This window comes from Leopardus geoffroyi, chromosome B4 (assembly GCF_018350155.1).
Source record: "Leopardus geoffroyi isolate Oge1 chromosome B4, O.geoffroyi_Oge1_pat1.0, whole genome shotgun sequence".
Lineage (NCBI taxonomy): Eukaryota > Metazoa > Chordata > Mammalia > Carnivora > Felidae > Leopardus > Leopardus geoffroyi.
In genome coordinates, this window is record NC_059341.1 from 96,996,531 (window position 1) to 97,021,658 (window position 25,128).

Genomic DNA, 25,128 nt, shown 5'->3' on the forward strand with positions numbered 1-25,128 from the left:
TCTGTTGAGAGGATCATATGGTTCTTGTCCTTTCTTTTATTGATGTGATGAATCATGGTAATTGTTTTGCGGATATTGAACCAGCCCTGCATCCCAGGTATAAATCCTGCTTGGTCATGGTGAATAATTTTTTTTAATGTATTGTTGGAGCCAGTTGGTTAATATCTTGTTGAGGATTTTTGCATCCATGTTCATCAGGGAAATTGGTCTATATTTCTCCTTTTTAGTGGGGTGTCTGTCTGGTTTTGGAATCGAGGTAATGCTGGCTTCATAGAATGAGTTTCGAAGTTTTCCTTCCATTTCTATTTTTTGGAACAGCTTCAAGAGAATGGTGTTACCTCTTCCTTAAATGTTTGGTAGAACTCACCTGGAAAGCCATTTGGCCCTGGACTCTTGTTTTTTAGGAGATATTTGATTACTAATTAGATTTCCTTACTGGTTATGGGTCGTTCAAATTTTCTGTTTCTTCCTGTTTCAGTTTTGGTAGTGTATATGTTTCTAGGAATTTGTCCATTTCTTCCAGATTACCCATTTTTTTTGGCATATAGTTGCTCATAATATTCTCTTATTATTGTTTTTGTTTCTGTTGTGTTGATTGTGATCTCTCCTCTTTCATTTTTCATTTTATTTATTTGGGTCCTTTCCTTTTTATTTTTGATCAAACTGGCTACAGGTTTATCAATTTTGTTAATTCTTTTAAAGAACCAGCTTCTGGTTTCACTGATCTGTTCTTTTTTTTGTTTTTTTTTTTTTTTTTTGTTTTTTGTTTTTTGTTTTTGGTTTCGATAGCATTAATTTCTGCTCTACTCTTTATTATTTCCTGTCTTCTGCTGTTTTTAGGTTTTATTTGCTGTTCTTTTTCCAGCTCCTTAAGGCATAAGGTTAGGTTGTGTATCTGAGGTCTTTCTTCCTTCTTTAGGAAGGCCTGGATTGCTATATACTTTCCTCTTATGACCACCTTTGCTGCATCCCAGAGGTTTTGGGTTGTGGTGTTATCATTTTCATTGACTTCCATATACTTTTTAATTTCCTCTTTAACTGCTTGGTTAGCCCATTCATTCTTTAGTAGGATGTTCTTCAGTCTCCAAGTATTTGTTACGTTTCCAAATTTTTTCTTGTGGTTGATTTTGAGTTTCATAGCATTGTGGTCTGAAAATATGCACGGTATGATCTCGATCTTTTTGTACTTACTTAGGGCTGATTTGTGTCCCAGTATATGGTCTGTTCTGGAGAATGTTCCATGTGCACTGGAGAAGAATGTATATTCTGCTGCTTAAGGATGAAATGTTCTGAAGATACCTATTAAGGCCATCTGATCCAGTGTGTCATTCAAAGCCATTGTTTCCTTGTTGATTTTTTGATTAGATGATCTGTCCGTTGCTATGAGTGGGGTGTTGAAGTCTCCTACTATTGTGGTATTAATATTGATGAGTTTCTTTATGTTTGTGATTAATTGATTTATATATTTAGGTGCTCTCACATTTGGCGCATAGATGTTTACAATTGTTAGGTCTTGGTGGATAGACCCCTTGATTATGATATAATGCCCTTATGTATCTCTTGATACAGTCTTTATTTTAAAGTCTAGATTGTCTGATATAAGTATGGCTACTCTGGCTTTCTTTTGTTGACCATTAGCATGATAGATGGTTCTCCATCCCCTTATTTTCAATCCGAAGGTGTCTTTAGGTCTCAAGTGGGTCTCTTGTAAACAGCATGTAGATGGATCTTGTTTTCTTATCCATTCTGTTACCCTATGTCTTTTGATTGGAGCATTGAGTCCATTGACCTTTAGAGTGAGTACTGAAAGATATGAATTTATTGCCATTATGATGCTTGTAGAGTTGGAGTTTCTGGTGGTGTTCTCTGGTCCTTTCTAATCTTTTGTTGCTTTTGGTATATATATATATATATATATATATATATATATATATATATATATTCATCTTTTCTCCTCTCAGAGAGTCCCCCTTAAAATTTCTTGCGGGGCTGGTTTAATGGTCACAAACTCCTTTAATTTTTGTTTGTCTGGGAATCTTTTTATCTCTCCTTTATTTTGAATGACAGCCTTGCTGGATAAGGAATTCTTGGTTGCATATTTTTCTGATTCAGCACACTGAATATCCCACCATTTCTTTCTGGCCTGCCAAGTTTCTGTGGATAGGTCTGCTGCAAACCTATCTATCTTTCCTTCTGGGTTAAGGACTGTTTTTCCCTTGCTGCTTTCATGATTCTCTCCTTGCTGAGTATTTTGTGGATTTGACTATGATATGCCTTGTTGATAGTTGGTTTTTGTTGAATCTAATGGGGGTCCTCTGTGCTTCATGGATTTTGATGTCTGTGTCTTTCCCCAGGTTAGGAAAGTTTTCTACCATGTGATTTGCTTACATAACCCTTCTACCCCTATTTCTCTCTCTTCCTCTTCTGGGACCCCTATGATTCTGATGTTGTTCCTTTTTATTTTATTTATTTATTAAAAAAAATTTTTTTTTCAACGTTTATTTTATTTTTGGGACAGAGAGAGACAGAGCATGAACGGGGGAGGGGCAGAGAGAGAGGGAGACACAGAATCGGAAACAGGCTCCAGGCTCTGAGCCATCAGCCCAGAGCCTGACGCGGGGCTCGAACTCATGGACCGCGAGATCGTGACCTGGCTGAAGTCAGATGCTTAACCGACTGCGCCACCCAGGCGCCCCTGTTGTTCCTTTTTAATGAGTCACTGATTTCTCTAATTCTTAAATTGTGCTCCTTTGCCTTAATCTCCCTCTTTTGTGGTGCTTCATTATTCTCTATAAGTTTGTCCTCTATATTGCTGATTCTTTGTTCTACCTTGTCCATCTTTGCAGCCGCAGTATCCATCCGTGATTGCAGCTCAGTTATAGCATTTTTAATTTCATTCTGGCTATTTTTTACTTCTTTTATCTCTGCAGAAAGGGATTCTAATCTATTTTCCACTCCAGCTAGTATTCTTACTATTGTGATTCTAAATTCTGGTTCAGACATCTTGCTTGTATCTGTGTTGTTTAAATCCCTGACTGTCGTTTCTTCATGCTCTTTCTTTTGAGGTGAATTCCTTCATTTTATCATTTTGAAGGGAGAAAAGGAATTAATGAGATAGAAAATTTGAAATTAAAAAGTTGAAATTTAAAAAATATTAAAATTAAAAATTAAAAACATACACACACTCACAAACTGAATAGATGATGCTAGATCCTAGCTGTGTTTTGGTCTGGGTGCTGAAAGTGGTTTGACAAATTAGAGAATAAGAAAAGGGGGGGGAGAAAAAAAAAGGAAATCATTTGAGAATTTGTAAAAATGAATACACTGAAGTAGACTAAAATGAGATGATGAGGGTAAAATAGAATTTGAGAAAATATACACAAAAGTAAAGAATATAGTAGAAAAAAATTAAAGAAAAATATTTTTAATAAAAATTAAAAATAAATATGATTTTTTTCATTTTCTATATTTAAGAAAAAAGAAACAAAAAACATAAATGAGATTAAAAAAAAGAAGACAAAAAAGAAATCGTTTGAAAATTTCAAAGAGTGAACACACTGTAGTAGACTAAAATAAAATGATGTAAGTAAAATAGAATTTGAAAAAATTTACATAAAAGCAAAAAATATAGTAAGTAAAATTAAAAATTAAATAAGAATATTTTTAATAGAAATTGAAAGTAAAAACGAAGTTTTTCTCTTTCTGCATTCAAGAAAAAGAAAAGAAATGAAAAAGAAAAAAGAAAAAGAGAAAAAAAAGGAAATTGTTTGAAAATTTGGAAAGGTGAGTACACTGAAGTAGACTAAAATAAAATGATGGAAGTAGAATTTGAAAAAAAATTACACAAAAGTAAAATATATAGCAATAAAAATTAACGAAAGATATTTTTAATAAAAATTGAAAATAAAAATGAATTTTTTCCTCTTTCTGTATTCAAGAAAAAGAAAAGAATTGTAAAAGAGAAAAAGAAAAATGAAAATTGAGCCTGCTAGCAGATTGAAGTAGGACTGAAACTGCTTCATTTTCCCCTAGAAGCAGTCTATGTAGCTCTTTATACTCCATAAATTAAGCTGGCGGTGAGACTTGTGTTCTTGAAGAGTGAAGTTGGCCCAGTTGGGCGGGGCTCACTGTAACAGCTGCGCTCTCCACTAGATGGCGCTGCTAGCCTACTGGGGTGGATTGTTGCAGAGCTCGTAGGTACGCATGCACATGCGTGGGAGTGATAAAAATGGCGGCGCCAGGCTACCCAATCTGTTCTCCCCATCAGCAATCGCGCACCCATCCTCTGTCTTCAGCTCTCGTCCACTCCCTGCTTTTTTACTCTCCGTGACTAGGCCCCAGGCAGTACCTCTCTCCCAAGTTTTGTCTCAGATGCGGCTGTTTATCCCCGCCCCTTACCTCCGAAGGACTGCGGCTTTGACCCGTTCCGCCCCTCTGCGGGAGGGTCTCACTGAGCAATGGCTGAATGAGCAATGGCTGAATGAGCAATGGCCGAATGTCGGCTGCACCCAGGAGTGTCCGCTGGGCCCTGCTGCTGCCGGTGCCCCAAGACTGCGGCCAGGTGCCAGCCCGCCTCAGAAAAAGTTCGCGAGATAGTGTTGCAGCAGCTTTTCAGGGATTATGGAAAATCACAACACACATCTGGCACCAGGCTTCACCCTTAATGACCTTGTTCTAGCAACAGCAAATGTGGCTGTTCTCTGGGGTCTGCTGGCACCAGGTGGCTTCAACAGTCTCTACCAAATGTCCTTCCAGCAGTGGAACTGCTTTTCCCCTTGTGGCCCGAGAACCTCCTGGACTCCACTCTGTTCCTGAGGATTCGCCCTTCCCACCAGAGCACCGCCAGGTATTGAGCTACGGAGTTGCAGCCTTTGCACTCCCCTTGTTTACAGTCTTGATGGAATTTAAACCCTCTCCTTTCTCCTTTCTCCCTTTTTAGTTTAGTCCCTGAGGCTGTTTCCAATTTTCCACTTTCTCTCCAGCTGCTTTTGGGGAGGGGTGCTTTTCCCTTATTCTCCCCCCTCCCCAGTCATTGTCCTCTCTCCGACCACAAAAGCACCTCCCTTCCTGTGCCTCTCGCTCCCCAAGTTCACTTCTCTGTGCTGCGTACCTGCTGAGTTCTGAGGTTCAGGTTGTGCAGATCGTTGTGTTAATCCTCCAGTCAGTTTTCTAGGTGTGCAGAATGGTTTAGTGTTGGTCTGACTGTATTTCATGGATGCGAAACACAAAAAGCTTCCATGCTGTTCCGCCATCTTGGCTCCTACTGGCACGGTTTCTTAAACTTACTGAACTTTCCACTGCCTTCAAGGCAGACACAAATCTCATCTCTGGGAAACATTCTCTTGCCATCCCCGTGCACAATCGCTTTTTCCTCAGCAAATGTTATTTGCTTTCCTTATCATCCACTTATTACATGTATTTAACCATGCTAGATTTTAACCTTTTAATTTGGGTCTTACATCTTTACTGAAATTGTAAACTACTTGAATATTTCTTTCTATTCTTTAAAAAAAAAAAAAACACTTATTGGGAGATTTCTATGTGCTTAGATTGTCTAGGAACAATGTCCCTGTCTAAAGACAATGTCCCTGTTCTCTTGGATGAATGAGTGGAGGTAGAGGACAATGGTCAGCATACAAACACCTAGGTAATATGATATTGGGTGTAAGTGCTGTGATGTGCTAAAAGTGCTTTAAAGACAAATAAAACAGGGTGAGAAGATGAATAGTAGTGGATGTTGCTCTTTTGGGTTGAGTCATCAGGAAAGCCTCTTGGGAAGTGACATTCAAACAGAGACCTGAATGCAAATATTTCCTTTTTTTTTTTTTAGAGTTTATTTATTAGGAATTTTCTTCTTAACATTTATTTATTTTTGAGAGAGAGAAAGAGAGAGAGCATGCAGGAGGAGCAGAGAGAGGGAGACAGGCATCGAAGCAGGCTTGCTATGAGCATAGAGTCCTATGTGGGGCTTGAACTCATAAACTGTGAGATTATGACCTGAGCTGAAGTCAAGAATCTGCAGTTTAACAATCCGAGCCACCCAGGCACTCCTAGGTTTGTTTATTTATTTTGAGAGAGAGAGAGAGCACATGAGCATGAGTGTGTACGAGTGGGGGAGGGGCAGAGAGAGGGAGAGACAGAAACCCAGGCAGGCTCTGTGGGGAGCCTCCTGATGTGGGGCTCAAACCCATAAACTGTGAGATCATGACCTGAGCTGAGATCAAGAGTCGGACACTTAACTGACTGAGCCACCAGGCGCCCCCTCCTTTTCTTCTTTCCAAATATTTCCTGGTAGGATATTCCAGGTAGAGAGAAAAGAGCAAGAGCCAAAGAGCCCAAGATTGGGAGTTGTCACTGGGTCTCTGCCCCCTTGGGCTCCACTTGAATAAGCACCGACCCCTAATCTTACTCTCATTTGTTACCCATTGTTCTTCAGGACACTGGGGTTATCACTTTGCTTATGATGCTCTTTTACTAGAATAATATTGTGATTAATGGGCTGCCATTGATCTTCACTGTGGAGCAGAGAGTCCTTGAAGGTTGAAGCAGTTGACTGGCTGGTGGTGGTGGTGGACGTAGGCAGGGATTTGAGCTGAGCCTGTGAAGTTCCCCTCCTCCTCTTCAGCAGGCAGGTGGCTCACTGACCAGGTAGGTCCCAGCAGGGTCACTACATTGCTTTCTAAGCTCCTTTCAGCTTCCCTGAAAGTGTTTTCAGGGTAAACAAAGGTTACTACTTATAGGACTCAAGACATTTGGAAAAGAAATGCTTCTTATAGTGGAGTGAGTACTCAAAGGAGCATTGTCAGAGTTAGAAAGGCAATCTCTAAATCTAGCCCAGAGGGTTTACAAATGGCCCTGTTTACAAATAGCAGGCACTTTGTTAGTTCCTTTTGAATAACTGGCCCTCGTGAGACCTGCGATAGCGTGCCAATAGGTATGCAGAGAGAGAGGGCAAAGAAATGAGATTTTAGCCACAGAGATCTATAAAATTTTGGGATAATGTGTTACATTTTTACCAAAGTACTTTCAGCCAATTCATTCAGCAAACATTTATGTGCAATGCTAGCAGGGAGGTGCAGTGGATGCAAAGATGAATAAAATATAGCAGCTGTTTCTTAAAGCAGCTCACATTCTGGCAGGGGAGATAGAAACATAAATAATTATGCAAGTGTGGTTAGGGCTATAATGAGGGTGTGTATAAAGCAGTCCTGAAAGGCTTTTCAGAGAGGGTGTAAACTGAGTGGGGGTCTAGAAGGGTGGATAAGAATTTATGTTTTTGTACAAGGCAGGGTGGGGAGGGAGGGGAAAGCTTTCAAGTCAAGCAGACAGCAAGTGCAAAGTTGTGGAACCTCACAAGAGGCATAAGTGAGCAAGGCTTGTTACACCAGAGTGGCCAGAGCATAGGGTATGTATTAGGGATGGATTTTTTTTTTTTTTTTCAGTTCGCAGTGTAAATGATCATTTGTCAAACTTGAACAATTCTGTAGGCAACAGGGAGTTATCCAAGGTTCTTGAGCATGATCAGATAATTGTATTTGAGAAAGATGATGGGGACTGGGGGATGGGGAGGTGTAAAGAATGAACAAGTTGGAAAACCAGCAGGAGCTCACATTCCAGTGAAGGAATATAGTTTATAAGTTCTTGACCTAGAAAAGATCAGTGGGATAGGACAAGAGGTCACCTATTTGAAAAGTATCATCACAATGGAATTAACAATATTTGGTGACCATGAGGGTGAGGAGAAGGTCCTCAAGATAATACTAAGGTTTTTAGACTGGGAAGCTGAATGGATAGTTTTTTTTTTCTAAAAATGGCTGAGAATATTAGAGCAGGATCAGGCTTGGAAGGAAAGGGCAAGGAAGGGGCAAGGAAGGAGGGAGAGAAGAGGAGAATTTGGGATTGGGGCATGTTGTCTTTGAGGTGCCCAGGGCTGGACATCCTGGAGAAGCCCCTGGTAGTTGGAAGTAAGTGTTGGGAGTTCAGAAGTGAATTTAAAGCTCCCACTATATTTTATTTTTATTTATTTATTTTTTTCAATGTTTATTTTTTTTGGCGGGGGGACAGAGAGAGGCAGAGCATGAACGGGGGAGGGGCGGAGAGAGAGGGAGACACAGAATCGGAAACAGGCTCCAGGCTCTGAGCCATCAGCCCAGAGCCTGACGCGGGGCTCGAACTCACGGACCGCGAGATCATGACCTGGCTGAAGTCGGACACTTAACCGACTGCGCCACCCAGGCGCCCCTAAAGCTCCCACTATAGATGTGAGTGTTTTCTTCTTCTATGACTCCCATGACCATACAGACAAGAGGATGCTTAAGTCAGAGGATAGAAACCTGGGACTTGCTAACTTGGGTGTTTTACAGAATCTTTTTTTGGGGGAGTGGGTTTTCTATCATTCATTGTTTTTTAAATTATTATTTTATGAATAATAATTTAAAAAACATAATGTTTATGTACATAATACAAAACATATGTTTATGTACATAATACATGTACAGAATTCAGAATTCAAAGCACACTGTGGACTTAAGAAAAGGGGGCGGTGGTGACACCGCCTGAGTGGTTCAGTCAGTTAGGCATCCACTCTTGATTTGGGCTCAGGTCATGATCTCATAGTTCCTGAGTTCAAGCCCTACATGGGGCTCTGTGCTGACAGTGTGGAAACTGCTTGGGATTCTCTCTTTCCCTCTCACTCTGCCCCTCCCCTGCTCATGCTCACTGTTTCTCTCTCAAAATAAATAAATAAACTTAAAAAAAAAAAAGCACACTGTAAACAGTGACTTCCTTTCCCTCCTTTGCTCCCTTGACACTCCCTTCACCTCCCCAGGAGACCACTGGTGCCAGTTTCCACTGCACCCTTCCAGAAGTAAACTGTGCAGACACAATTCTCTGTAAAGATCCCTTTAATTTGTATTGCAAAGTCCCAAGTCCCTTCACAGCTGCAGCCTTGAATGGATGGGGCACCACACGGGGAGTGCCGGTTCCTGCCCAAGCACTTTTCCAGGCATTGTCTTTGTAATGAAATCCCATTTCCTCAATTGAAAACCAACAGAGGGCAGATTCTCCAATTTGTGAAGTTCAACTTGGCCCCTGTGTTTGGTGCCTGTACTCCGCTTCCAAATAACCGCCTTCAATTGCCGAAATGTTGTAGTGGAGGCAGCGCTAATGAGACAAAGGTGAGCCCTGAAGACGCAGGTAGAAATGAGAGTGAAAGTTGCAAAAAGACATTATCTGAAAAAAGGATTTTATTTTCCTTTTCAGTCTGGGTAGAATGCATTTTGATATCCTAGCTCTCAACAAATATTGGGTTTTAAACATGTCTTTGGTCTTTTTCAGCATTTTACATTCTAAAGGCTCTGTGTTCTCTAAACTTGGCCAGATAGTGGGACTTTAATTTAAAAAGTGATGGCAGATTGGATTGGTTCCTTGGGGAGAGTTTTCTGGCCTGGAGGACAGCAGTGAACGTTCTGGAGGATCAGTGACTCCTGGTTTTCTTGGTTGGGAGGACTGACTTGCTTTTCCCTATGTTTCTACCTATATTGAAAGGTTACTGGTTTTGCTAGAAGTGGAGAGATCTCCTTCTCCCCTTATGCAGCACTTGGGGCACGGATTCTGCACATCACCATTGTGTGGCTACATGCTTTGATCGGCTATGATCACACGCCACTTTGTCACTAATTGAGTATTGAAGTTTATAAATGATTTCCTTTAAATAAATCAATTGGGTCAAATTCAAGGTTATTCCAACAGCAGCGTCCTTCTCACTCAGTGGAAGGAGAGGGAAAGATGGAGAGATCCAGGGTGCATGGGTATGTGAGCATCACCCAGCACGTGAATAGTGGCACAGTCATTTGAGAAGGCCCACCATCTCCAGGTCTCCTCTCTGCCTCTCGGGGAAATCCACTTGTGGCTGTGTCATAGTGCGCCCTCTGGCCACCTCATCTTTTAGAACAGGGTTTCTCATCCTCAGCACTGTTGACAATTCTTCGTTGTGGAGGGCTGTCTTGTGCCTTGCACGATGTTTAGTAGCATCCCTGGCCTCTATCCGCTAGATGTCAAGAGTACCCTTCCACTGAGGCCAGAGGTGACAACCACACATGTCTGCAGATACTGCCAGTTGTCCCCTGAGGGGGGCAACATTGCCCCCAGTGAGAACCACTGTTCTAGAAGAAATCTGACGGGTCATGATGACATCGTTGCTCTGTCTGCCAGTTATTGCTCTCTTTTCTTTGAGAAGCAGTCTGTAGACTTTGTTTCCTTTCTGAAACATAAATGCTGCATAGCATTCCCTTGTTTAACCTCTGTTGTTCTGCGTTGTGTGTAGAGAGAAAAGTCTGATCTCATTAAACTATAACTTCTGCTTCTCTTTCTGCCTGCTCCAAAACCATATGCTCCGGTCACACTGCACTTCTCACCATACCTGTGATCCTGCTGGTTCATACCCCTGCCCCTTTGCACAGGTGGTTCATTCTACTTGCAATGGCTCTGGTAAAATCCTTTTAATTCTCTAGATGAAAGCTCAGTCACAACCTTCTCTGTGAAGTTTCTTCTCGTCGGAGCTGGATGATCCCGTAACACTTTGTGTCACTTCGATTTTAGCACTGACAACACTGAGTGGTAATTAATTGTGCATGTGTCAGTCTCCTTCATAAGACTGCAATGAACTCAAAGCCAGTTGGCACAGGCAGTGTGGAAGCAAGGAGGTCAGACTGAGGGAGCAGTGGATCCCCAAACCTGGCATATAAGGTGAAAACTGAGTCCTGTGTGGGCTGAAGCCATGGACAGTACTGCTATCAGGAGGTGCCAGGTTCGAGATACACTCAGAGTCCCAGACCCAGTCAGAGATCCGTGGAGTGAGGGAGCACAGGGGAGTGAATGCTGCGGATTTATTTGAAGCCCTGGGCATGCACGGTGTGTTGGTGAGGCCTCTGTTGGAAAGGTTGCAGCCCTGTATTGGGGAGTGTCCTCCCCTCTTCCCAGTGGCTTTACTCTGATTTCAGGGACATGTCTGGACACCCTTTGACGAATTTTTACACATTCACTGTCTTCAGGCAAAATCCTGAACCTTTACTGGTGCAATTATAGGCAGCAACTGAAGCTGTGAGGATAGGTCACTTGGCTGTCTTCAGTCACACCCAGTAAGGGGCATCCTATCCTGCTCATCTATTTTGTGTTTGGGATAAGGATCGTTTCAGAATAAAAAAAGTGGTTATTCACTGTGAAGCTGGGGAAGAAGGGCAAAAGGAAATGTGCAAGTTGTCCCCACCTCCCCCTTATTAAAATGAGGGAAAAAGAGCGAGAGAGGGAAGGAGGGAAAGAAACAGGAAAAGAGGGAACCAGTCTGCACTTCACATGGTGCTAAAAAGGTATATATTTCTGCCTTTGTGTAACTAACCCCAAATATTGTCCCACTTAAAAGGCAGGAAAGCTCATTGTCCTAACTTTAAAAATAATGTCATTCCAGGGTGCCTGGATGGCTCGGATCATGATCTCTCAGTTCGTGGGTTCAAGCCCTGCATTGGGCTCTGTGCTGACAACTTGGAGTCTGGAACCTGCTTCAGATTCTGTGTCTCCCTCTCTCTCTGCGCCTCCTCCATTCATGCTCTCTCTCTCTCTTTCTCAAAAATAAATAAACATTAAAAAAAAAATAATGTCATCCTGTGACATGTTCTAAGTTATATTTGAACTAATATTTAAAATATTACATTAAGAAGTTCTAGGAGATTGGCAACTCCTGCCAAGCACTAATGCGGGTCCCCAAGGGACCCATGTAGGGGGATGTGTCATTCATGTCTGACATGAATGACATGTCTCTCCTCCCCCAGGGAGAAGAGTGGATCAGGGAGGCATCAGCATCCCTGGGTTTGTCTCTAGAAGCTTCTTGCTGGAGTGGCTGTGATTCAGTTGAGGAGTCTCAGGCATACTGGGAGGAGAAGCAAATTGTAGGCAGGGACCTTTCCCTCACTCCCTGGTTTGGTCTCTGACATCAGGCTTCTGGTTCTTACAAGGTGCTTTGGATTTTCAGATGCAGTATGTATTCCACTCTCCCTAGCTCTGCTTTAGTTCCTTTGATTTCTCCTCCCTGGGCATGTCCTTCCAGGGGATCTGCGGTCTCTTGCTCATAGTTTCTACAGACTCTTTGAATGTGTTTTGTGCAAGGTGGTTGTTGAACATCTGCTAACTGAATTTGCATGTGCACATGTACTTGTGTATACGATTTTCAATTACATCTGGAGTCCTGATGCCCAGTGGTATCTTAGAAATGCAGAGCTCTATTTTTTTTTTAAATTTATTTATTTTGAGAGAGTGAGTGAGCACGTGTGCATGAGTGGGGAGGGGCAGAGAGAGAGAGGGAGAGAGAGAATCCCAAACAGGCTCTTCACTGTCAGCATGGAACCTGATGTGGGGCTCCATCGTGAACCATCAGATCATGACCTGAGCAGAAGTCAAGAGTTGGACGTTTAACTGACTGAACCACCCAGGCACCCCAGAGCTCTTTTTTTTTAATTTTTAATTTTTAATTTTAGCAAGAGCATGAGTGGAGGAGAGGGGTAGATGGGGGGGGAGAGAGAGAGAGAGAGAGAGAGAGAGAGAGAGAGAGATTGAGAGATTGATTCTTTTAAAAAAAAATTTTTTTTTAACGTTTATTTATTTTTGAGACAGAGAGAGACAGAGCATGAACGGGGGAGGGTCAGAGAGAGGGAGACAGAATCCGAAGCAGGCTCCAGGCTCTGAGCTGTCAGCACAGAGCCCGACGCGGGGCTCAAACTCACAGACTGCGAGATCATGACCTGAGCCGAAGTTGGCCGCCCAACCGACTGAGCCACCCAGGCGCCCCGAGAGATTGATTCTTAAGCAGGGCATGGAGCCCAATGCAGGGCATGATCTTATCACCCTGGGATCATGACCTGAGCTGAATCAAGAGTCAGAAGGTCAACCAATGGAGCCACCCAGGCTCCTCAGAAATGCAGAGCTCTTTAATAAGAAATATAGTTCAGGATGCCTGGGGCTCAGTTGGTTAAGCATCCGACTTCAGCTCAGGTCATGATCTTGAGGTTCATGAGTTCCAGCCCAGTGTTGGGCTCTGTGCTGACAGATCAGAGCCTGGAGCCTGCTTTGGATTCTTTGTTTCCCTCTCTCTCTGTCCCTTCTCTGTTCGTGCTCTGTCTCTCTCAAAAATAAATAAATATTAAAAAAAGTATATATAGCTCAAGAAAACCATATTCTCCTGGGGCCAAATTTCATGCTTTCCTTCAGAAGCTGTGTGGATTGACTGAAATCTCAGAAGTGAAGAAGGATAGGGCAAGAAAACCCTATTCTAAGGCTACGTGCACACAAACACACTCACTCATTCACTCACTCACTCACTCCTGTATAGTCTGGGCTAGTTCTCCTCAACATAGGCCAAACCCACCCCGATCTAGATTTCTGAACAGAGGTGGCTGAGGCCTCATGGTACGGTACTGGATGCCCTTTGAAACTTAAAACATTGCCAGGGCAGTGTTGAAATACACATCCATAGCACATGCCCTCTACCCCTTGTCTATTTCTCAGGGAGGAGCAACCAGGAATTTTAAATATAAATGTATATTCTCTGACATCAATTTTTTGAGGTCAAGCCAGTACAATATCTGTCTTTCCAGAAGAACTATTACCAAAGTAAGAATGCAATTTTGTATCAGAAATGCCTTTTAAAAATGTTTTAGTGAAAACATTTAAAATATTCATTCTATTTTATTTTCAGATGTTGGGCTTAACATACTAGCAACAAAAATATACTTGGCATAGTATAGTGGCACAGCATAGTATAAGCTTATTCAGTGAGGGAGTTCCTGACTCAGAGCTGCGCTGGGATGATTGATTATTCGGCACGTACTGATGTGGGTGTATCTTCTTCTGCTCTCTCCTGGTAGGCCACTTTTCAAATCACAGGGCGAACTTCCACCATTAGGAAATAATTCATGACACCACTGACAAATATTGCGATGTCTATTGCTATAATACAACTAAATGCATTCGTGTTGAGGAAATTCTCTCTTGTCACAGTTGAACATTTTAGGGGCAATTAATGTTATCTTTAAATATAACTGTTTTAAAGTTTTAAAAAGGCTTTGCAGTCAGGTGATTTTTCTTATAATTACTGCTGTGTTTCAATTTTATAAGAAAAATAAAAGTGAATTATTTCTGACAGTATTTTTCATCTGTTTCTAAGTAAAGTGAATGAGTTTTATGTTTAGCCTTTGCTTATTAGAACAACAGAACCCTCTCTAAAACTGGCACAAGATGCCATTTATTTTCTTTCCTTGTGGCTCAGACATTAATCCTCATTTGTTAAGTGATAGCATCAGTAGGTAAAGACGTAGGTTTTCACATTTATAAGAAAGGTTGGCTGCTCCTCTCCTGATCTAACAGATGCCTCTCACTAGGTCTGTAATGAGAGGAAAATAGGATCTTTCCCTTCTCAATTTTCCCTCTTTGCTGCCATCTGAGAGATTCTGGGCATGTGAACTTGTCTGACTTAAGCCCTGACTGTTGTGGGTGTTTTTTAATATCGCGACTTGCTGAAGGCGAGTCCGGGCAAGGTCTTACCGCAGAGCTGGGAAGATAAGCCAGAACTTTATAGAGTTTAACCTTCATTCCTATGAACTCTCTTTAGCTTAAACCTGCTCTTTCCCATAGGAGCCTGGAGCGCAGAGCCAAGCTTCCTGCCTAGCCAACTGGCTTTCTCCACGGTGCTATTATCATTGTTGCTGTTCAGGATTACACAGAAGCATTCTGTGTTCTCAGGAAATGGCACGTTCTCAGAAAGCCAATCCCATCTGGCCTCCTTTTCTTGCATTTGAACCCAGAGCTCACACCCTCAGCAAAGCAGCCATCTTCCGCTTCAGGACAAGTTTGGTTTGGGGTATTCCCAGGGCTAGTTAAGACCTTAGAGGCCCCAAGACCTGAAAATATTGTCATTGTCTGTCTGTAGTAACTGGTAATTTCAACAACAACATCTGTAGTAGCAGAAGCAATAATATTTTTTACTATTAACAAGTATATATTTATTGACTATTATGTACGAGGCACTATTTTAAGTATTGTATGTGGATGAACTCATTTAATGCAACAACCTTCTGAGTTGTTACTGTTATTATTCTGAGTTTCCAACGTTTATTTATTTTTTGGGGGACAGAGAGAGACAGAGCATGAACGGGGGGAGGGGCAGAGAAAGAGGGAGACACAGAATCGGAAACAGGCTCCAGGCTCTGAGCCATCAGCCCAGAGCCTGACGCAGGGCTCGAACTCACGGACCGCGAGATCGTGACCTGGCTGAAGTCGGACGCTCAACCGACTGCGCCACCCAGGAGCCCCTCTGAGTTTCCAAATGAGGAAACTGAGGCACAGAAAGGTTAGGTAACTTGCTCAAGGTCACATAGCTGGTAAGTGGGTAGTCAGGATTTGAACTCAAGTAGACTTATAGCGTCAGCTTCTGTGAGATCAGCCAGTATTCTACGTTAAACAGCACCATTAAACAGGGAAACTCAAAACTTCTGCGTATGACATTGAATAGCTTCTTTCTTGGTTTTCTAATCACCAATTTTATAGGACATAGTTGAGAGTAACAATCTTACTTTAATTTGGTGCCAGAACCTTAACTGCTGTATGTGCCTTTTGGATGATCTGGAGCTATGCAGGTCCTCTCCAGTCTTTGGTCGGTTGGGCTACCAGTCTTTGTTAGAATCCCACCCTCTCCTTTGATCTTCACAGGGCCAGAGCGTGCCCTATTTATCAGGAGGAGACGTTTCCTCTTTCACCAGGAAGGGGGAGGGGAAGGGGATAGTGCTTCACTAAGGTGTGGAAATGCAGCTAGAAGGCTGCTGTGTTTGTCTCCTCAGGTGGAAGGACCTAGGGGCTGCAGCACCTGAAATCCTGGCCCCACTATCAGCTCTCCACATGACTGTAGGCAGCCACTTAACCTCTCTGTGTGAGGGATAATGAAATAATGCTTTGATCTTTGCAGAGAAGAAAAGCTTTATATAAATACCAAATAGGTCCACTCTTTCTTGGTACCTCTTAAATTCCTGGGGAGGCTGACAGGTCTCCTAAAATTCCAGCTTAGTTACAAGGCCACGTATGTTCTTTAAGCCTGGACTCCCAAGTGTTCAATCATAAAATTGGGTCTAGTTTTGTGAGGTGCCTAAAAGCAAAAATACCCCTAAGACTTTTTATAGAGCCTTTTGTCTCAAGTGCCCCAAGCACTCTAACAATGGATAGATATTCCATGAAAAATAAAAAGTCCTATACATTATTTAAAGCCTGTGCATTTTGAAACCAAACTGTACCTAAGTGTCTGCTGGAGCTCTGTTTCTGTTCTTTTAGGCTGTTATCCGTAGTGACTTGGGGTAAAGCCTTCAAATATATATAAATATATATTAGTGGATTCAAAGCAGGATTCCTTCCTACCCACCTCCAAGGTTTGCCTAACGCCACACCTGAGCCACAATTCATGTTCCCTCAGTGCCATGTAGTCAAGGAGAAACTCATTTATGCACCTTCAGGTGTGGAAGACTGAGATGGCCTGGGAGAATTTTTTTTCAGGAATATTTGCATTTTTAAATTGCAAGTTCAGAAGAAGAAATTCAAAGTGATTGAAATTATTAGGCAGGGAAGACGTAACCACTGGTCATACCTCTTCACTGCTGTGCAGAGAGTTACATCTATTGACCTATACAGAAGCCACCACCACCAAAGAGAAGGAAAAAGGGATCTACATTTCCCACACATGTTCTGTTGGGTGGACATGATTCTACTCATTTTTATGAGGGAGGCAGGGCTGTCATCATTTTACAGGTGGCAAATCCAAAGTTCAAAGAAGTCAGGTCGTTTCCCTGTGGCTCTACAACTAGGAAATAGCAAAACCAAGACCTAGTTCAATGCCCTTATGCTACACTGGAAATTAGGAAAACTGTACTTGCGAGCCACTTGGATTTACCTCTTTATGGAGCTGGAGAGCCTCATCATCACCACTTCATTCAGTTGAGTTGAAATAGCACTTATCAAGTATCTATTATGTGCCAGGTGCCCCAAGACGAACATGGCATGACATCTGTCTTGGAGAGGATTACTAGATCTTGTTTAAGTGATAAAATATCTTCCGAAAGGGCAAACTTGCTGAGGTACAGTAGATGTAGTTGTAAGTATAATTTAATGTAATATGATTAATGATACATAACTTGTTGGGAAATAATGTTTTCAATGGGTTATCTTAATCCTTGTTCAAGAACTCCATGAGATAGGGACCCATATGATTATCCATTCTAAAAGATGAGCAAACAGTCCATCTGTGCTGTCCAATGTGGTAGAGACATGGCTATTTAAATTTATTAATTAAAATTAAATAATTATAAATTTAGTTCCTCAGTAGTGCTAGCCACATTTCAAGTAGCTACCATACTGGACAATGCAGATAAAGAATATTTCCAGCACTGCAGAAAGTCCTATCGCACAGAACTGCTCTAAGTCATTTGCCTATGCAGGAATGTGGGAAATGGACTTGGGTCTGACTTCAGAGTATATACTTTTAACCATTATGTTATATTGTGTCCTTAATATTTAGTGAAATTTGGGGAGGGGGCAGAGAAAGAATTCAAAATTCCTTATTTTTCAAGGAATAAGAAATATCTGAGATGATGGGGGAACTAAAGACATATCAATAGTTTCCCTTGCAACCCTTTTATGGTACGTGTAAGAGCTGTGAACTGTGTCTCTCACTGGATCAGGAAAGTTAGTACTTGCTGTTTGCCCTTTTATGGAACCATAAGGTGGCTTTCTAAGAGTTATTCTAGGATTATGTCTTATTTACTTTTAAGCCTCACTTCCAAGCATAGTACTTGGTACATAACAGGCATACAATAAATGCTTCTTGAACAAAATTTCAAAAAAGATAACTATAATATCTTCTGTCGGTCTCAAAAGAATTGTAGTGAAGAAGAGTAACATTTGTGGCCTTCCTGATGATTCCTAGGGGGAAAAAAGTAAAGATTTCCTCTAGGGCAATATCCAAGTGCTCAGCTTCACAGAAAGAGGGCCACGTATCTATTTATCTATACTGCAATAGGGATAGAAGAGGGAGTGATCATAAGGGCTGCCTAAAATTTTATCTGGGCCAGATTTTACAGTATGCTATTTTAAATCTAAACCAAAGGAATTCCGTATTTGGCTCCAAGGAGATCACTGAAGGAAAATTGCCTCGATACCAAATGAAGTCCTGTTATCATCTCCTCGGTGCAGTAAAAACAAACCAAGTCACCCCCTTTTCAACGTGTCCCGGGGTGTTATCCCAGATTACTTGCACTCACCCACCAAATGTTGTGTGAAAGCTGAAAAAGATGCCCAATTTTGCCTCCCAGCTCATCCTCCCGCACCATTTCACCAGTGCAAACTCCTCACCCCGCCCACTCATCTTGCTTTCCTTCCCTTCATGATTTAGCTAAAGCGTTGGCTTCTGTGTCATTTAGAACAAACAAAAACTATAGAAATATGGTTTAAAAGACAGATGCACTGATTTGGGATGGGAAGCAAATGTTGGATGCTGGCTCACTGCGTCCTAAAGGCTTTAATTTACAGCAGAAATAAAAAGGAGTTGTTCAACACGTAGCGTGAGGAGTCAGCTTTGAAAACTGATAAGAGGAGAAAAATGCCAGACTCATTTTGAATGTGAACTTAACAACCAGGACCCTTATTTCCCCGTAGCAAGATGATCGCAACTTTCTTAGAATGATTTAAGAATTCCCCTGAGGCACTTTGCCCAGGCCCCTTTGTGGGCCCATTTCAGCAGGCTTTAGAATCCTCCTAACAGGGCTTATCAGAGAAGATTCCAATTTAGAGCAGCAAAAGTTTAGAGTCTGATATCAGCTCTAGCTTTTCTTTTTCCTTTTTTTTTTTTCAAAAGGAGACATGATGTTTTACAGTGTTAACAGTTTTGAAAGGTCCTACATTTCCAGTGAACAGAGCGCTTTTGTGAAAAGCCTTCTGAAAAGCATTATTCAGGCGAAAATGCATCAAAGGGATGTGAGTTAAAAAGAGAAAAGTTTGCCGATGTAGAGATTGGAGGCAGCATGTGCTGACAGGTGCAATTATAGCCAAATAATTGAATCTTTTTAGAGAGATCTGTTGTGATAAGGCAATAGTTGTGGACTCACCTTGGAACCCTGTTCATAATTAGATACTCAGGGGTCCGGCTGTGGATGATACAACCAATGGAGGGATCGTGAACTATGTTATATGCAGGACAGAATCACTGTTGTACTTTGTAAAATAGGGCGAAATGGCATGATTTCAGCCCAACGGAACCTAATTAATACAACGGTTGGAGACAAAGCTCAGCCTTTTCCCTCAGACTCCCAACAGTCTGTAACAGTTTTCAGCCTCTAAAAATCATAGTCAATCCAAGCTTCTAGATCCTTTGGTGTCAAAGAAACTAAAAAAAAATGTCAAATTTTCAAAGCTAAGTAATTGCTTTTATTAGTAACATTAAAAATCTCTTTGTTGTTTGCTTGAAGAGTTTCTGGGCACTTCTGTTACCTTTGTCTACACTGCACATCTAAGCCAAAGACTGGGATAGGGAATGATCTGGTGTTAATTTCTGAGAATGTTGCACCAAAGTCATGAAAGACAATAAGCTTGTTTCTGGTCTTGAAATATGGGTGTGCAGAGCCTTGGCTCAATGAGAAGTGGACTTGCTGTCCATATTCTCCATGCTGCATGCACACTTGCTCAGGAATCTGAGCTGCAGGTCTTTCTCAGGGTCTCTGTGTGGACACAGAGCTGAGAAGAAGACACAGACTACTGAGATACAACACAAATCATTTCTACTTATCACAGGGCAGAGGGCATCCCTCACGCTCCATTAGTAATTCTGTGAGACATCTTGCTTCAGGCTTTCCTTCTTAAGGAAATAGTGTATTCTGCCATATTGTATGATTTCTTTCTGTCAGATTTATTGCTTTTATCCTCTTCTCCATATAGTTGGATTACCTTGTCATTGCAATGCGATTAAAGGTTCTTAAGGTGGCTGAGAATTATAGGTTTCTGATAATGACACCTTAACTTAAAATCGAGGCGTTAGTTCCTTTTTTATTATAGGGAATTGACTCCTTAATGTCTTTGGATCTTAGTGTTTTCCTTCTTTTTTCCTTTGTAGTTGCCAACTTTTCACTTTTGCTTCTATCTTCATGTTTTTGAATTCCATTGTAGATAGAAGACTGTCCTCTGCAGCAGCCTTCTCGCAGTACCTGTCCCATAGTAAGCATTCAATATGCATTGGTCACAATAATCACTATTTTAGTTTCTGCTTACCTTGTTTGTTTATGTCACCTTCAGTACTTCCCCACAGTTTGACATCTGGTCTAGTTTTGCAATTATTATTGTCGTCTCTTCTGCCTGGATAGGGAGGGGTGCTTTAGTATTTACATTATAGGCTACAATGGAGTTATTCAGATTTATCCATGGTGGGCCACTCAATCCTAATTCCAACACCAGTGCAGACTGCATGGCCTTTTATTAATTTTTTTAATGCTTATTTTTGAGAGAGAGAGAAATAGAGTGCAAGCTAGGGAGGGGCAGAGAGAGAGGGAGACACAGAATCCAAAACAGGCTCCAGGCTCTGAGCTGTCAGCACAGAGCCAGAAGTGGGGCACGAACCCACAGACCATGAGATCATGACCTGAGCTGAAGTCAGATGCCCAACCGACTGAACCATCCAGGTGCCCCTGCATGGCCTTTTAAAAAACTGATCACAGGAGCACGTTTATAGGGTCCACTCCCAGCATAGAACTTTTAGACCTTTAACTGAATCAAATGCACGTGAAGAAGTGATTAGCTACCTAGTGAATTATTTTTCACCACCTTTCATTATTCCTCAGTATTATGATGTCATTTCAGTGGAATTAAATTTGAGCAGCTCAAGATTACATAATCACGTTGAGTGTTAGTTTCATGTCCTTGCTGCTTGAAGCCTGCTAGTAGAGCTCCAGAGCATCATCTGTTCTGACAGCGGGTCTCCACCTTGGCTGTGCCTTCTTAGCACTTTCAGCGCCTTTAGAATAATGCAGATACTCTGGTCTATCCCAGAGAGTCTGACTGAATTGGTTTTAGATAGGACTCATCTTAAGATAGATATTCTTAAAAATTCTCCTCAAGGAATGGAGGGCCACTGGGTGGCAGGAAAAGAGATTCACAACATACTGACTACATTTGCACTTGTGCTAACCAACTTGGTTAAGCTCTCTCCCAACCACGTAAGCTGTGCCCCCTCACCCATCCCTTCTCATTTACTCCACATCTTCCAGTTAAAACAACAGAGCAGAAAGAGGACAGCTGTTTAAGTTGGAGGAATTTGATTTCAAATCTTGTCTTTTATTGAGACTGTGACCTTGGAAAGATAGTTAAATTTACATGAATTTTAGTTTCCCCATTTATCAAATGGGAATAATGTCTTCTTTGTAAGTATAGATAAATTAATATGATACAAGAGCATTTAGTACAGTACCCTACACATAATAGGAGCTCAGAATATGTTAGCTTTCTTTTCTCCCTTCTCTTTTTAATTTCTTTATAGGTCAAATGAAGGGCTCAGATAATATTTGAATTCTCCTTATTCCCTAGAATCCAATGAGTCTGATTCTCTGCCTTAAATAATATGAGTGGAGAGTAACTGCCATGTATTCTTTTCCACAAATCCAGTTCTGTGTAAAAAGAAAGCTATCGGCACACAGCTGACAGGGAATAAATTGGGAATTTATTTTAGTATCCCATCTACACATTCTCCTTTGGCTACCCTTTCAACCTGACGTATCTGTGAAGTGGCTAGCCAAGGCTGGGGATGTGGTTTGAGTTGTGGGAACAAGATTTTTTGACTGAGTAATGCCATCTGTTTTATATGGGCATCAGTCTTGTACCCTTGACCACCATTCACTTGCTTCAACCATGTAACCACCCAATGTACTTTATACTTATGATAATAGTGGTAGCACCTGGCATTTATATTTTAGCACCTATTGAAAGTGATACACTTCAGAGGAGGCCAGGTGAAGTCAGGACACATCTTTCAAAGACTACCTGGCTAATTACTTTTCGTCAAGAAAATAAAGTATTGCAGCTTCTCGATCCATTCCCAGAGAGTCATAGGAGAATTCATTCTAATATAGCTTGGTATCAGGGAACAGTGTGTGATTCGTGGCAATGACTCAGGAAGGCATCTGCCTTGCTTCACTGTGACACATACTTGCCTTTGCCTGATCATTTGCCTCCAAATGGAAGCTCAGGCAAATGAGAACAGACCTAAGCTTCTATTATTACCTAGTTCAGGCTGCCCAAAGCAGAGGACTGGGAAGGTTTTCCAACGTGCAGGCTCAAGGGAGTTGCCTGTGTAATAGGCAGATAAGTTCTTTATGGGAAAAGTCACTTTGATGATGACAATATAATCCCTCTGCTGTTTTCTGCTGTCCGCAAAGTGTAACATGGCAGGCGGTGCAACTTAAGTGTTAAAAGCAACAGTTTAGAAATCACCACAAGCTGGATTAAAATTTTGGCTTTATCCTTACAGCAAACTTTGTCTGTGAAGGGCCAGCTAGTAAATATTTTAGGCTTCATGGGCCATCTGGTCTCAGTCACAACTACTCAACTCTGCCGTTCTAGTCTAAAGGAGCCACAGACAATACATAAATGAATGGGCATGGCTGTGTTCCAATTAAACTTTATTTACGAAAACAGGGAGTGGGCTAGATTGGCCTGCGACTGTAGGTTGCCCATCCCTGCTCTATAGGCTTTTGCACTAAGAAGTTACTTTAATTCTCTAACTTTCCCTGGAGGGTTAAAAGAGACAGTATTTGTCATAAAACACTTCCCATGTAGTTGGCATATGGCAAGCACTTGAAAATAGTAGTTGCTATCAACTTATTAAAAATATCGTATATCACACAATTTAAGATGCCATGAATTGTGAGGTGTGGCTGGATTTCAGAGATGTTAAAAGGTGATAAAAAGTTTTAGAACTGATGAAATTTGGTAACGGTAATTGATCATAGTAACAAGGTTCTATTTAGGATTTTAAGTCTTGTTCTACCAGTGACAGTTTGGACTTCCTGTATAACATATTTTTATGATGTTTTTCTTGTCAGAGATACATGTCATGAACTCCTGGGACATGTTCCACTACTCGCGGATCCTAAGTTTGCTCAGTTTTCACAAGAAATAGGCCTGGCATCTCTGGGAGCATCAGATGAAGATGTTCAGAAACTAGCCACTGTGAGTTCATTTTCAATGAAAAAAACTGTTCAATTTATATCCATTTGTAAGGTAAACAAAGCTTTAGAGTCATTCATGATGATTACAAGGCAAATATTATGGAGAAGGCATGGTGACTTCAGTGATTACTGCGTGTGTTCCTTTGAAGTACAACGTGTTCTTAGCTTATCAGCCATTAAGATGTTTATATTTTATCCTTCTTGTTCAAGGAGTGGCTAGAGAGTAAATATTTTAGGCCCGCAGCTCATAAGGTCTCTGTCACAACTACTCAGTTAAGTCACTGTGATGCAAAAGTAGCCAGAGGCAGTATGTAAATGAATGAATGGTGGCTGTGTTCCAATAAAACTTTACTTATAAAAGCTGGCAGTGGGCCACGTTTGGCTTGTGTGCTGAAATTCGTTGACTTCTGTTCTAGTTCAATGTTTTTTTCCCTAGAAACATTAGGAATGCTAAAAGTTATGCATTTATGAAAAAGTAGGGGTTGTACTTGAGGTTATCACTGATTAGTGAATATGGGTGTGGTCAGACACAATTTGAGACAGCCATGAGAAGCTTAGGCTAAACAATTATTATAAGTACAAAACCAGAGAAAGATTTAATAGTTTCTATGTTCTCAACAAGGTTTTTTTCTCAAAACAAGCAATATGAGAGGAAAAATGTCATGTTGGTGGCTTCCTTTAAGATGCAACTCTAGCAAGCATATCTACCTTACCTTAACCCCATTTCGAAGAGACCAGGGTAAGAAAGAACAACTTTAGCACACTCACTTACACAGGGGCCAGTCCATTTGCCTAAATGAACAAAGCTATCAGAGGAATTAAAAATGGAAGCTTAAGTTGTGTGTATTTGCTATAGATACACATTGATGTCACATCAGGCATGTAGGGGTATTCTTCACTCCTACCAGGAAATACATGCTCTAGATTTCTTTTCTTTTCAAAAAAGTTTTTTGTTTTGAGAGAGAGAGAGAGAGAGAGAGTGTGAGAGAGAGAGAGAGAGAGAGAAGCACGTGTGTGTGAGCAAGCACAGGAGGAACAGAGGGAGAAAGAATCTTACATTTTTTTTTTTACCTTTATTTATTTTTGAGAGAGAGACACACACAGAGTGCGAGTAGGGGAGGAACAGAGAGAGAGGGAAACACAGAATCCAAAGCAGGCTTCAGGCTCTGAGCTGTCAGCACAGAGCCCAATGCAGGGCTCGAACCCACAAATTGTGAGATCATGACCTGAGCCTAAGTTGGACACAACCTACTGAGCCACCCAGGCACCCCATGAGAGAATCCTAAGCAGGCTCCACACTGAGCACGGAGCCCGACGCCAGGCTGTTACTCATGACTGTGAGATCATGACCTGAGCTGAAATCAAGAATTGGACGTTTAACTGACCGAGCCATCCAGGCGCCCCTTCTACATTTCTTAAGACAACTGGCCCTTTCAGTTCATCTTTTGTTTCCTAGTTTTCATAGAGATATAAGAAATGAGAAATGTTTTTCTAATATAAGAGAAGCAGCAGTGCAAAAGCCATGCTGTTAGTGTCAATGTAGAGATGAATAATTAGTGGGGTCAATGGGGGCTTCAGTAAACCCATTAGAGCCTACTGCCGAAGGCAGGTCCTCAGTTTTCACTGGCAGCTGCCAGACAGGAGTGCAGGCTTTGTGTTGCCAGTTCTCCAAATTTTTGAGAGAGATTGGAAATCTAGACTTCTAAATGAATTTAAATGATTTTAAGATTTTGGCTCATAAAAAACATTGTGAGCTGAGGAAAATATATTTGTAGACAGAATCAGGATCTTAACTTCCAATTTGCAACCTCTGCCCTAGGGAATGTATCTCATGTAT

General features: G+C 41.5%; 1 protein-coding gene across 1 annotated transcript in view; it reads left to right on the forward strand.

Moving 5' to 3' along the window:
- TPH2 (tryptophan hydroxylase 2) overlaps positions 1–25,128 on the forward strand; it is a 104,830-nt gene that overhangs the window by 41,190 nt on the left and 38,512 nt on the right. The window contains exon 8 of the mRNA XM_045464679.1: positions 23,166–23,292. Coding sequence (XP_045320635.1) covers positions 23,166–23,292 — 127 coding nt within the window. The remainder of the gene's footprint in view (positions 1–23,165; positions 23,293–25,128) is intronic.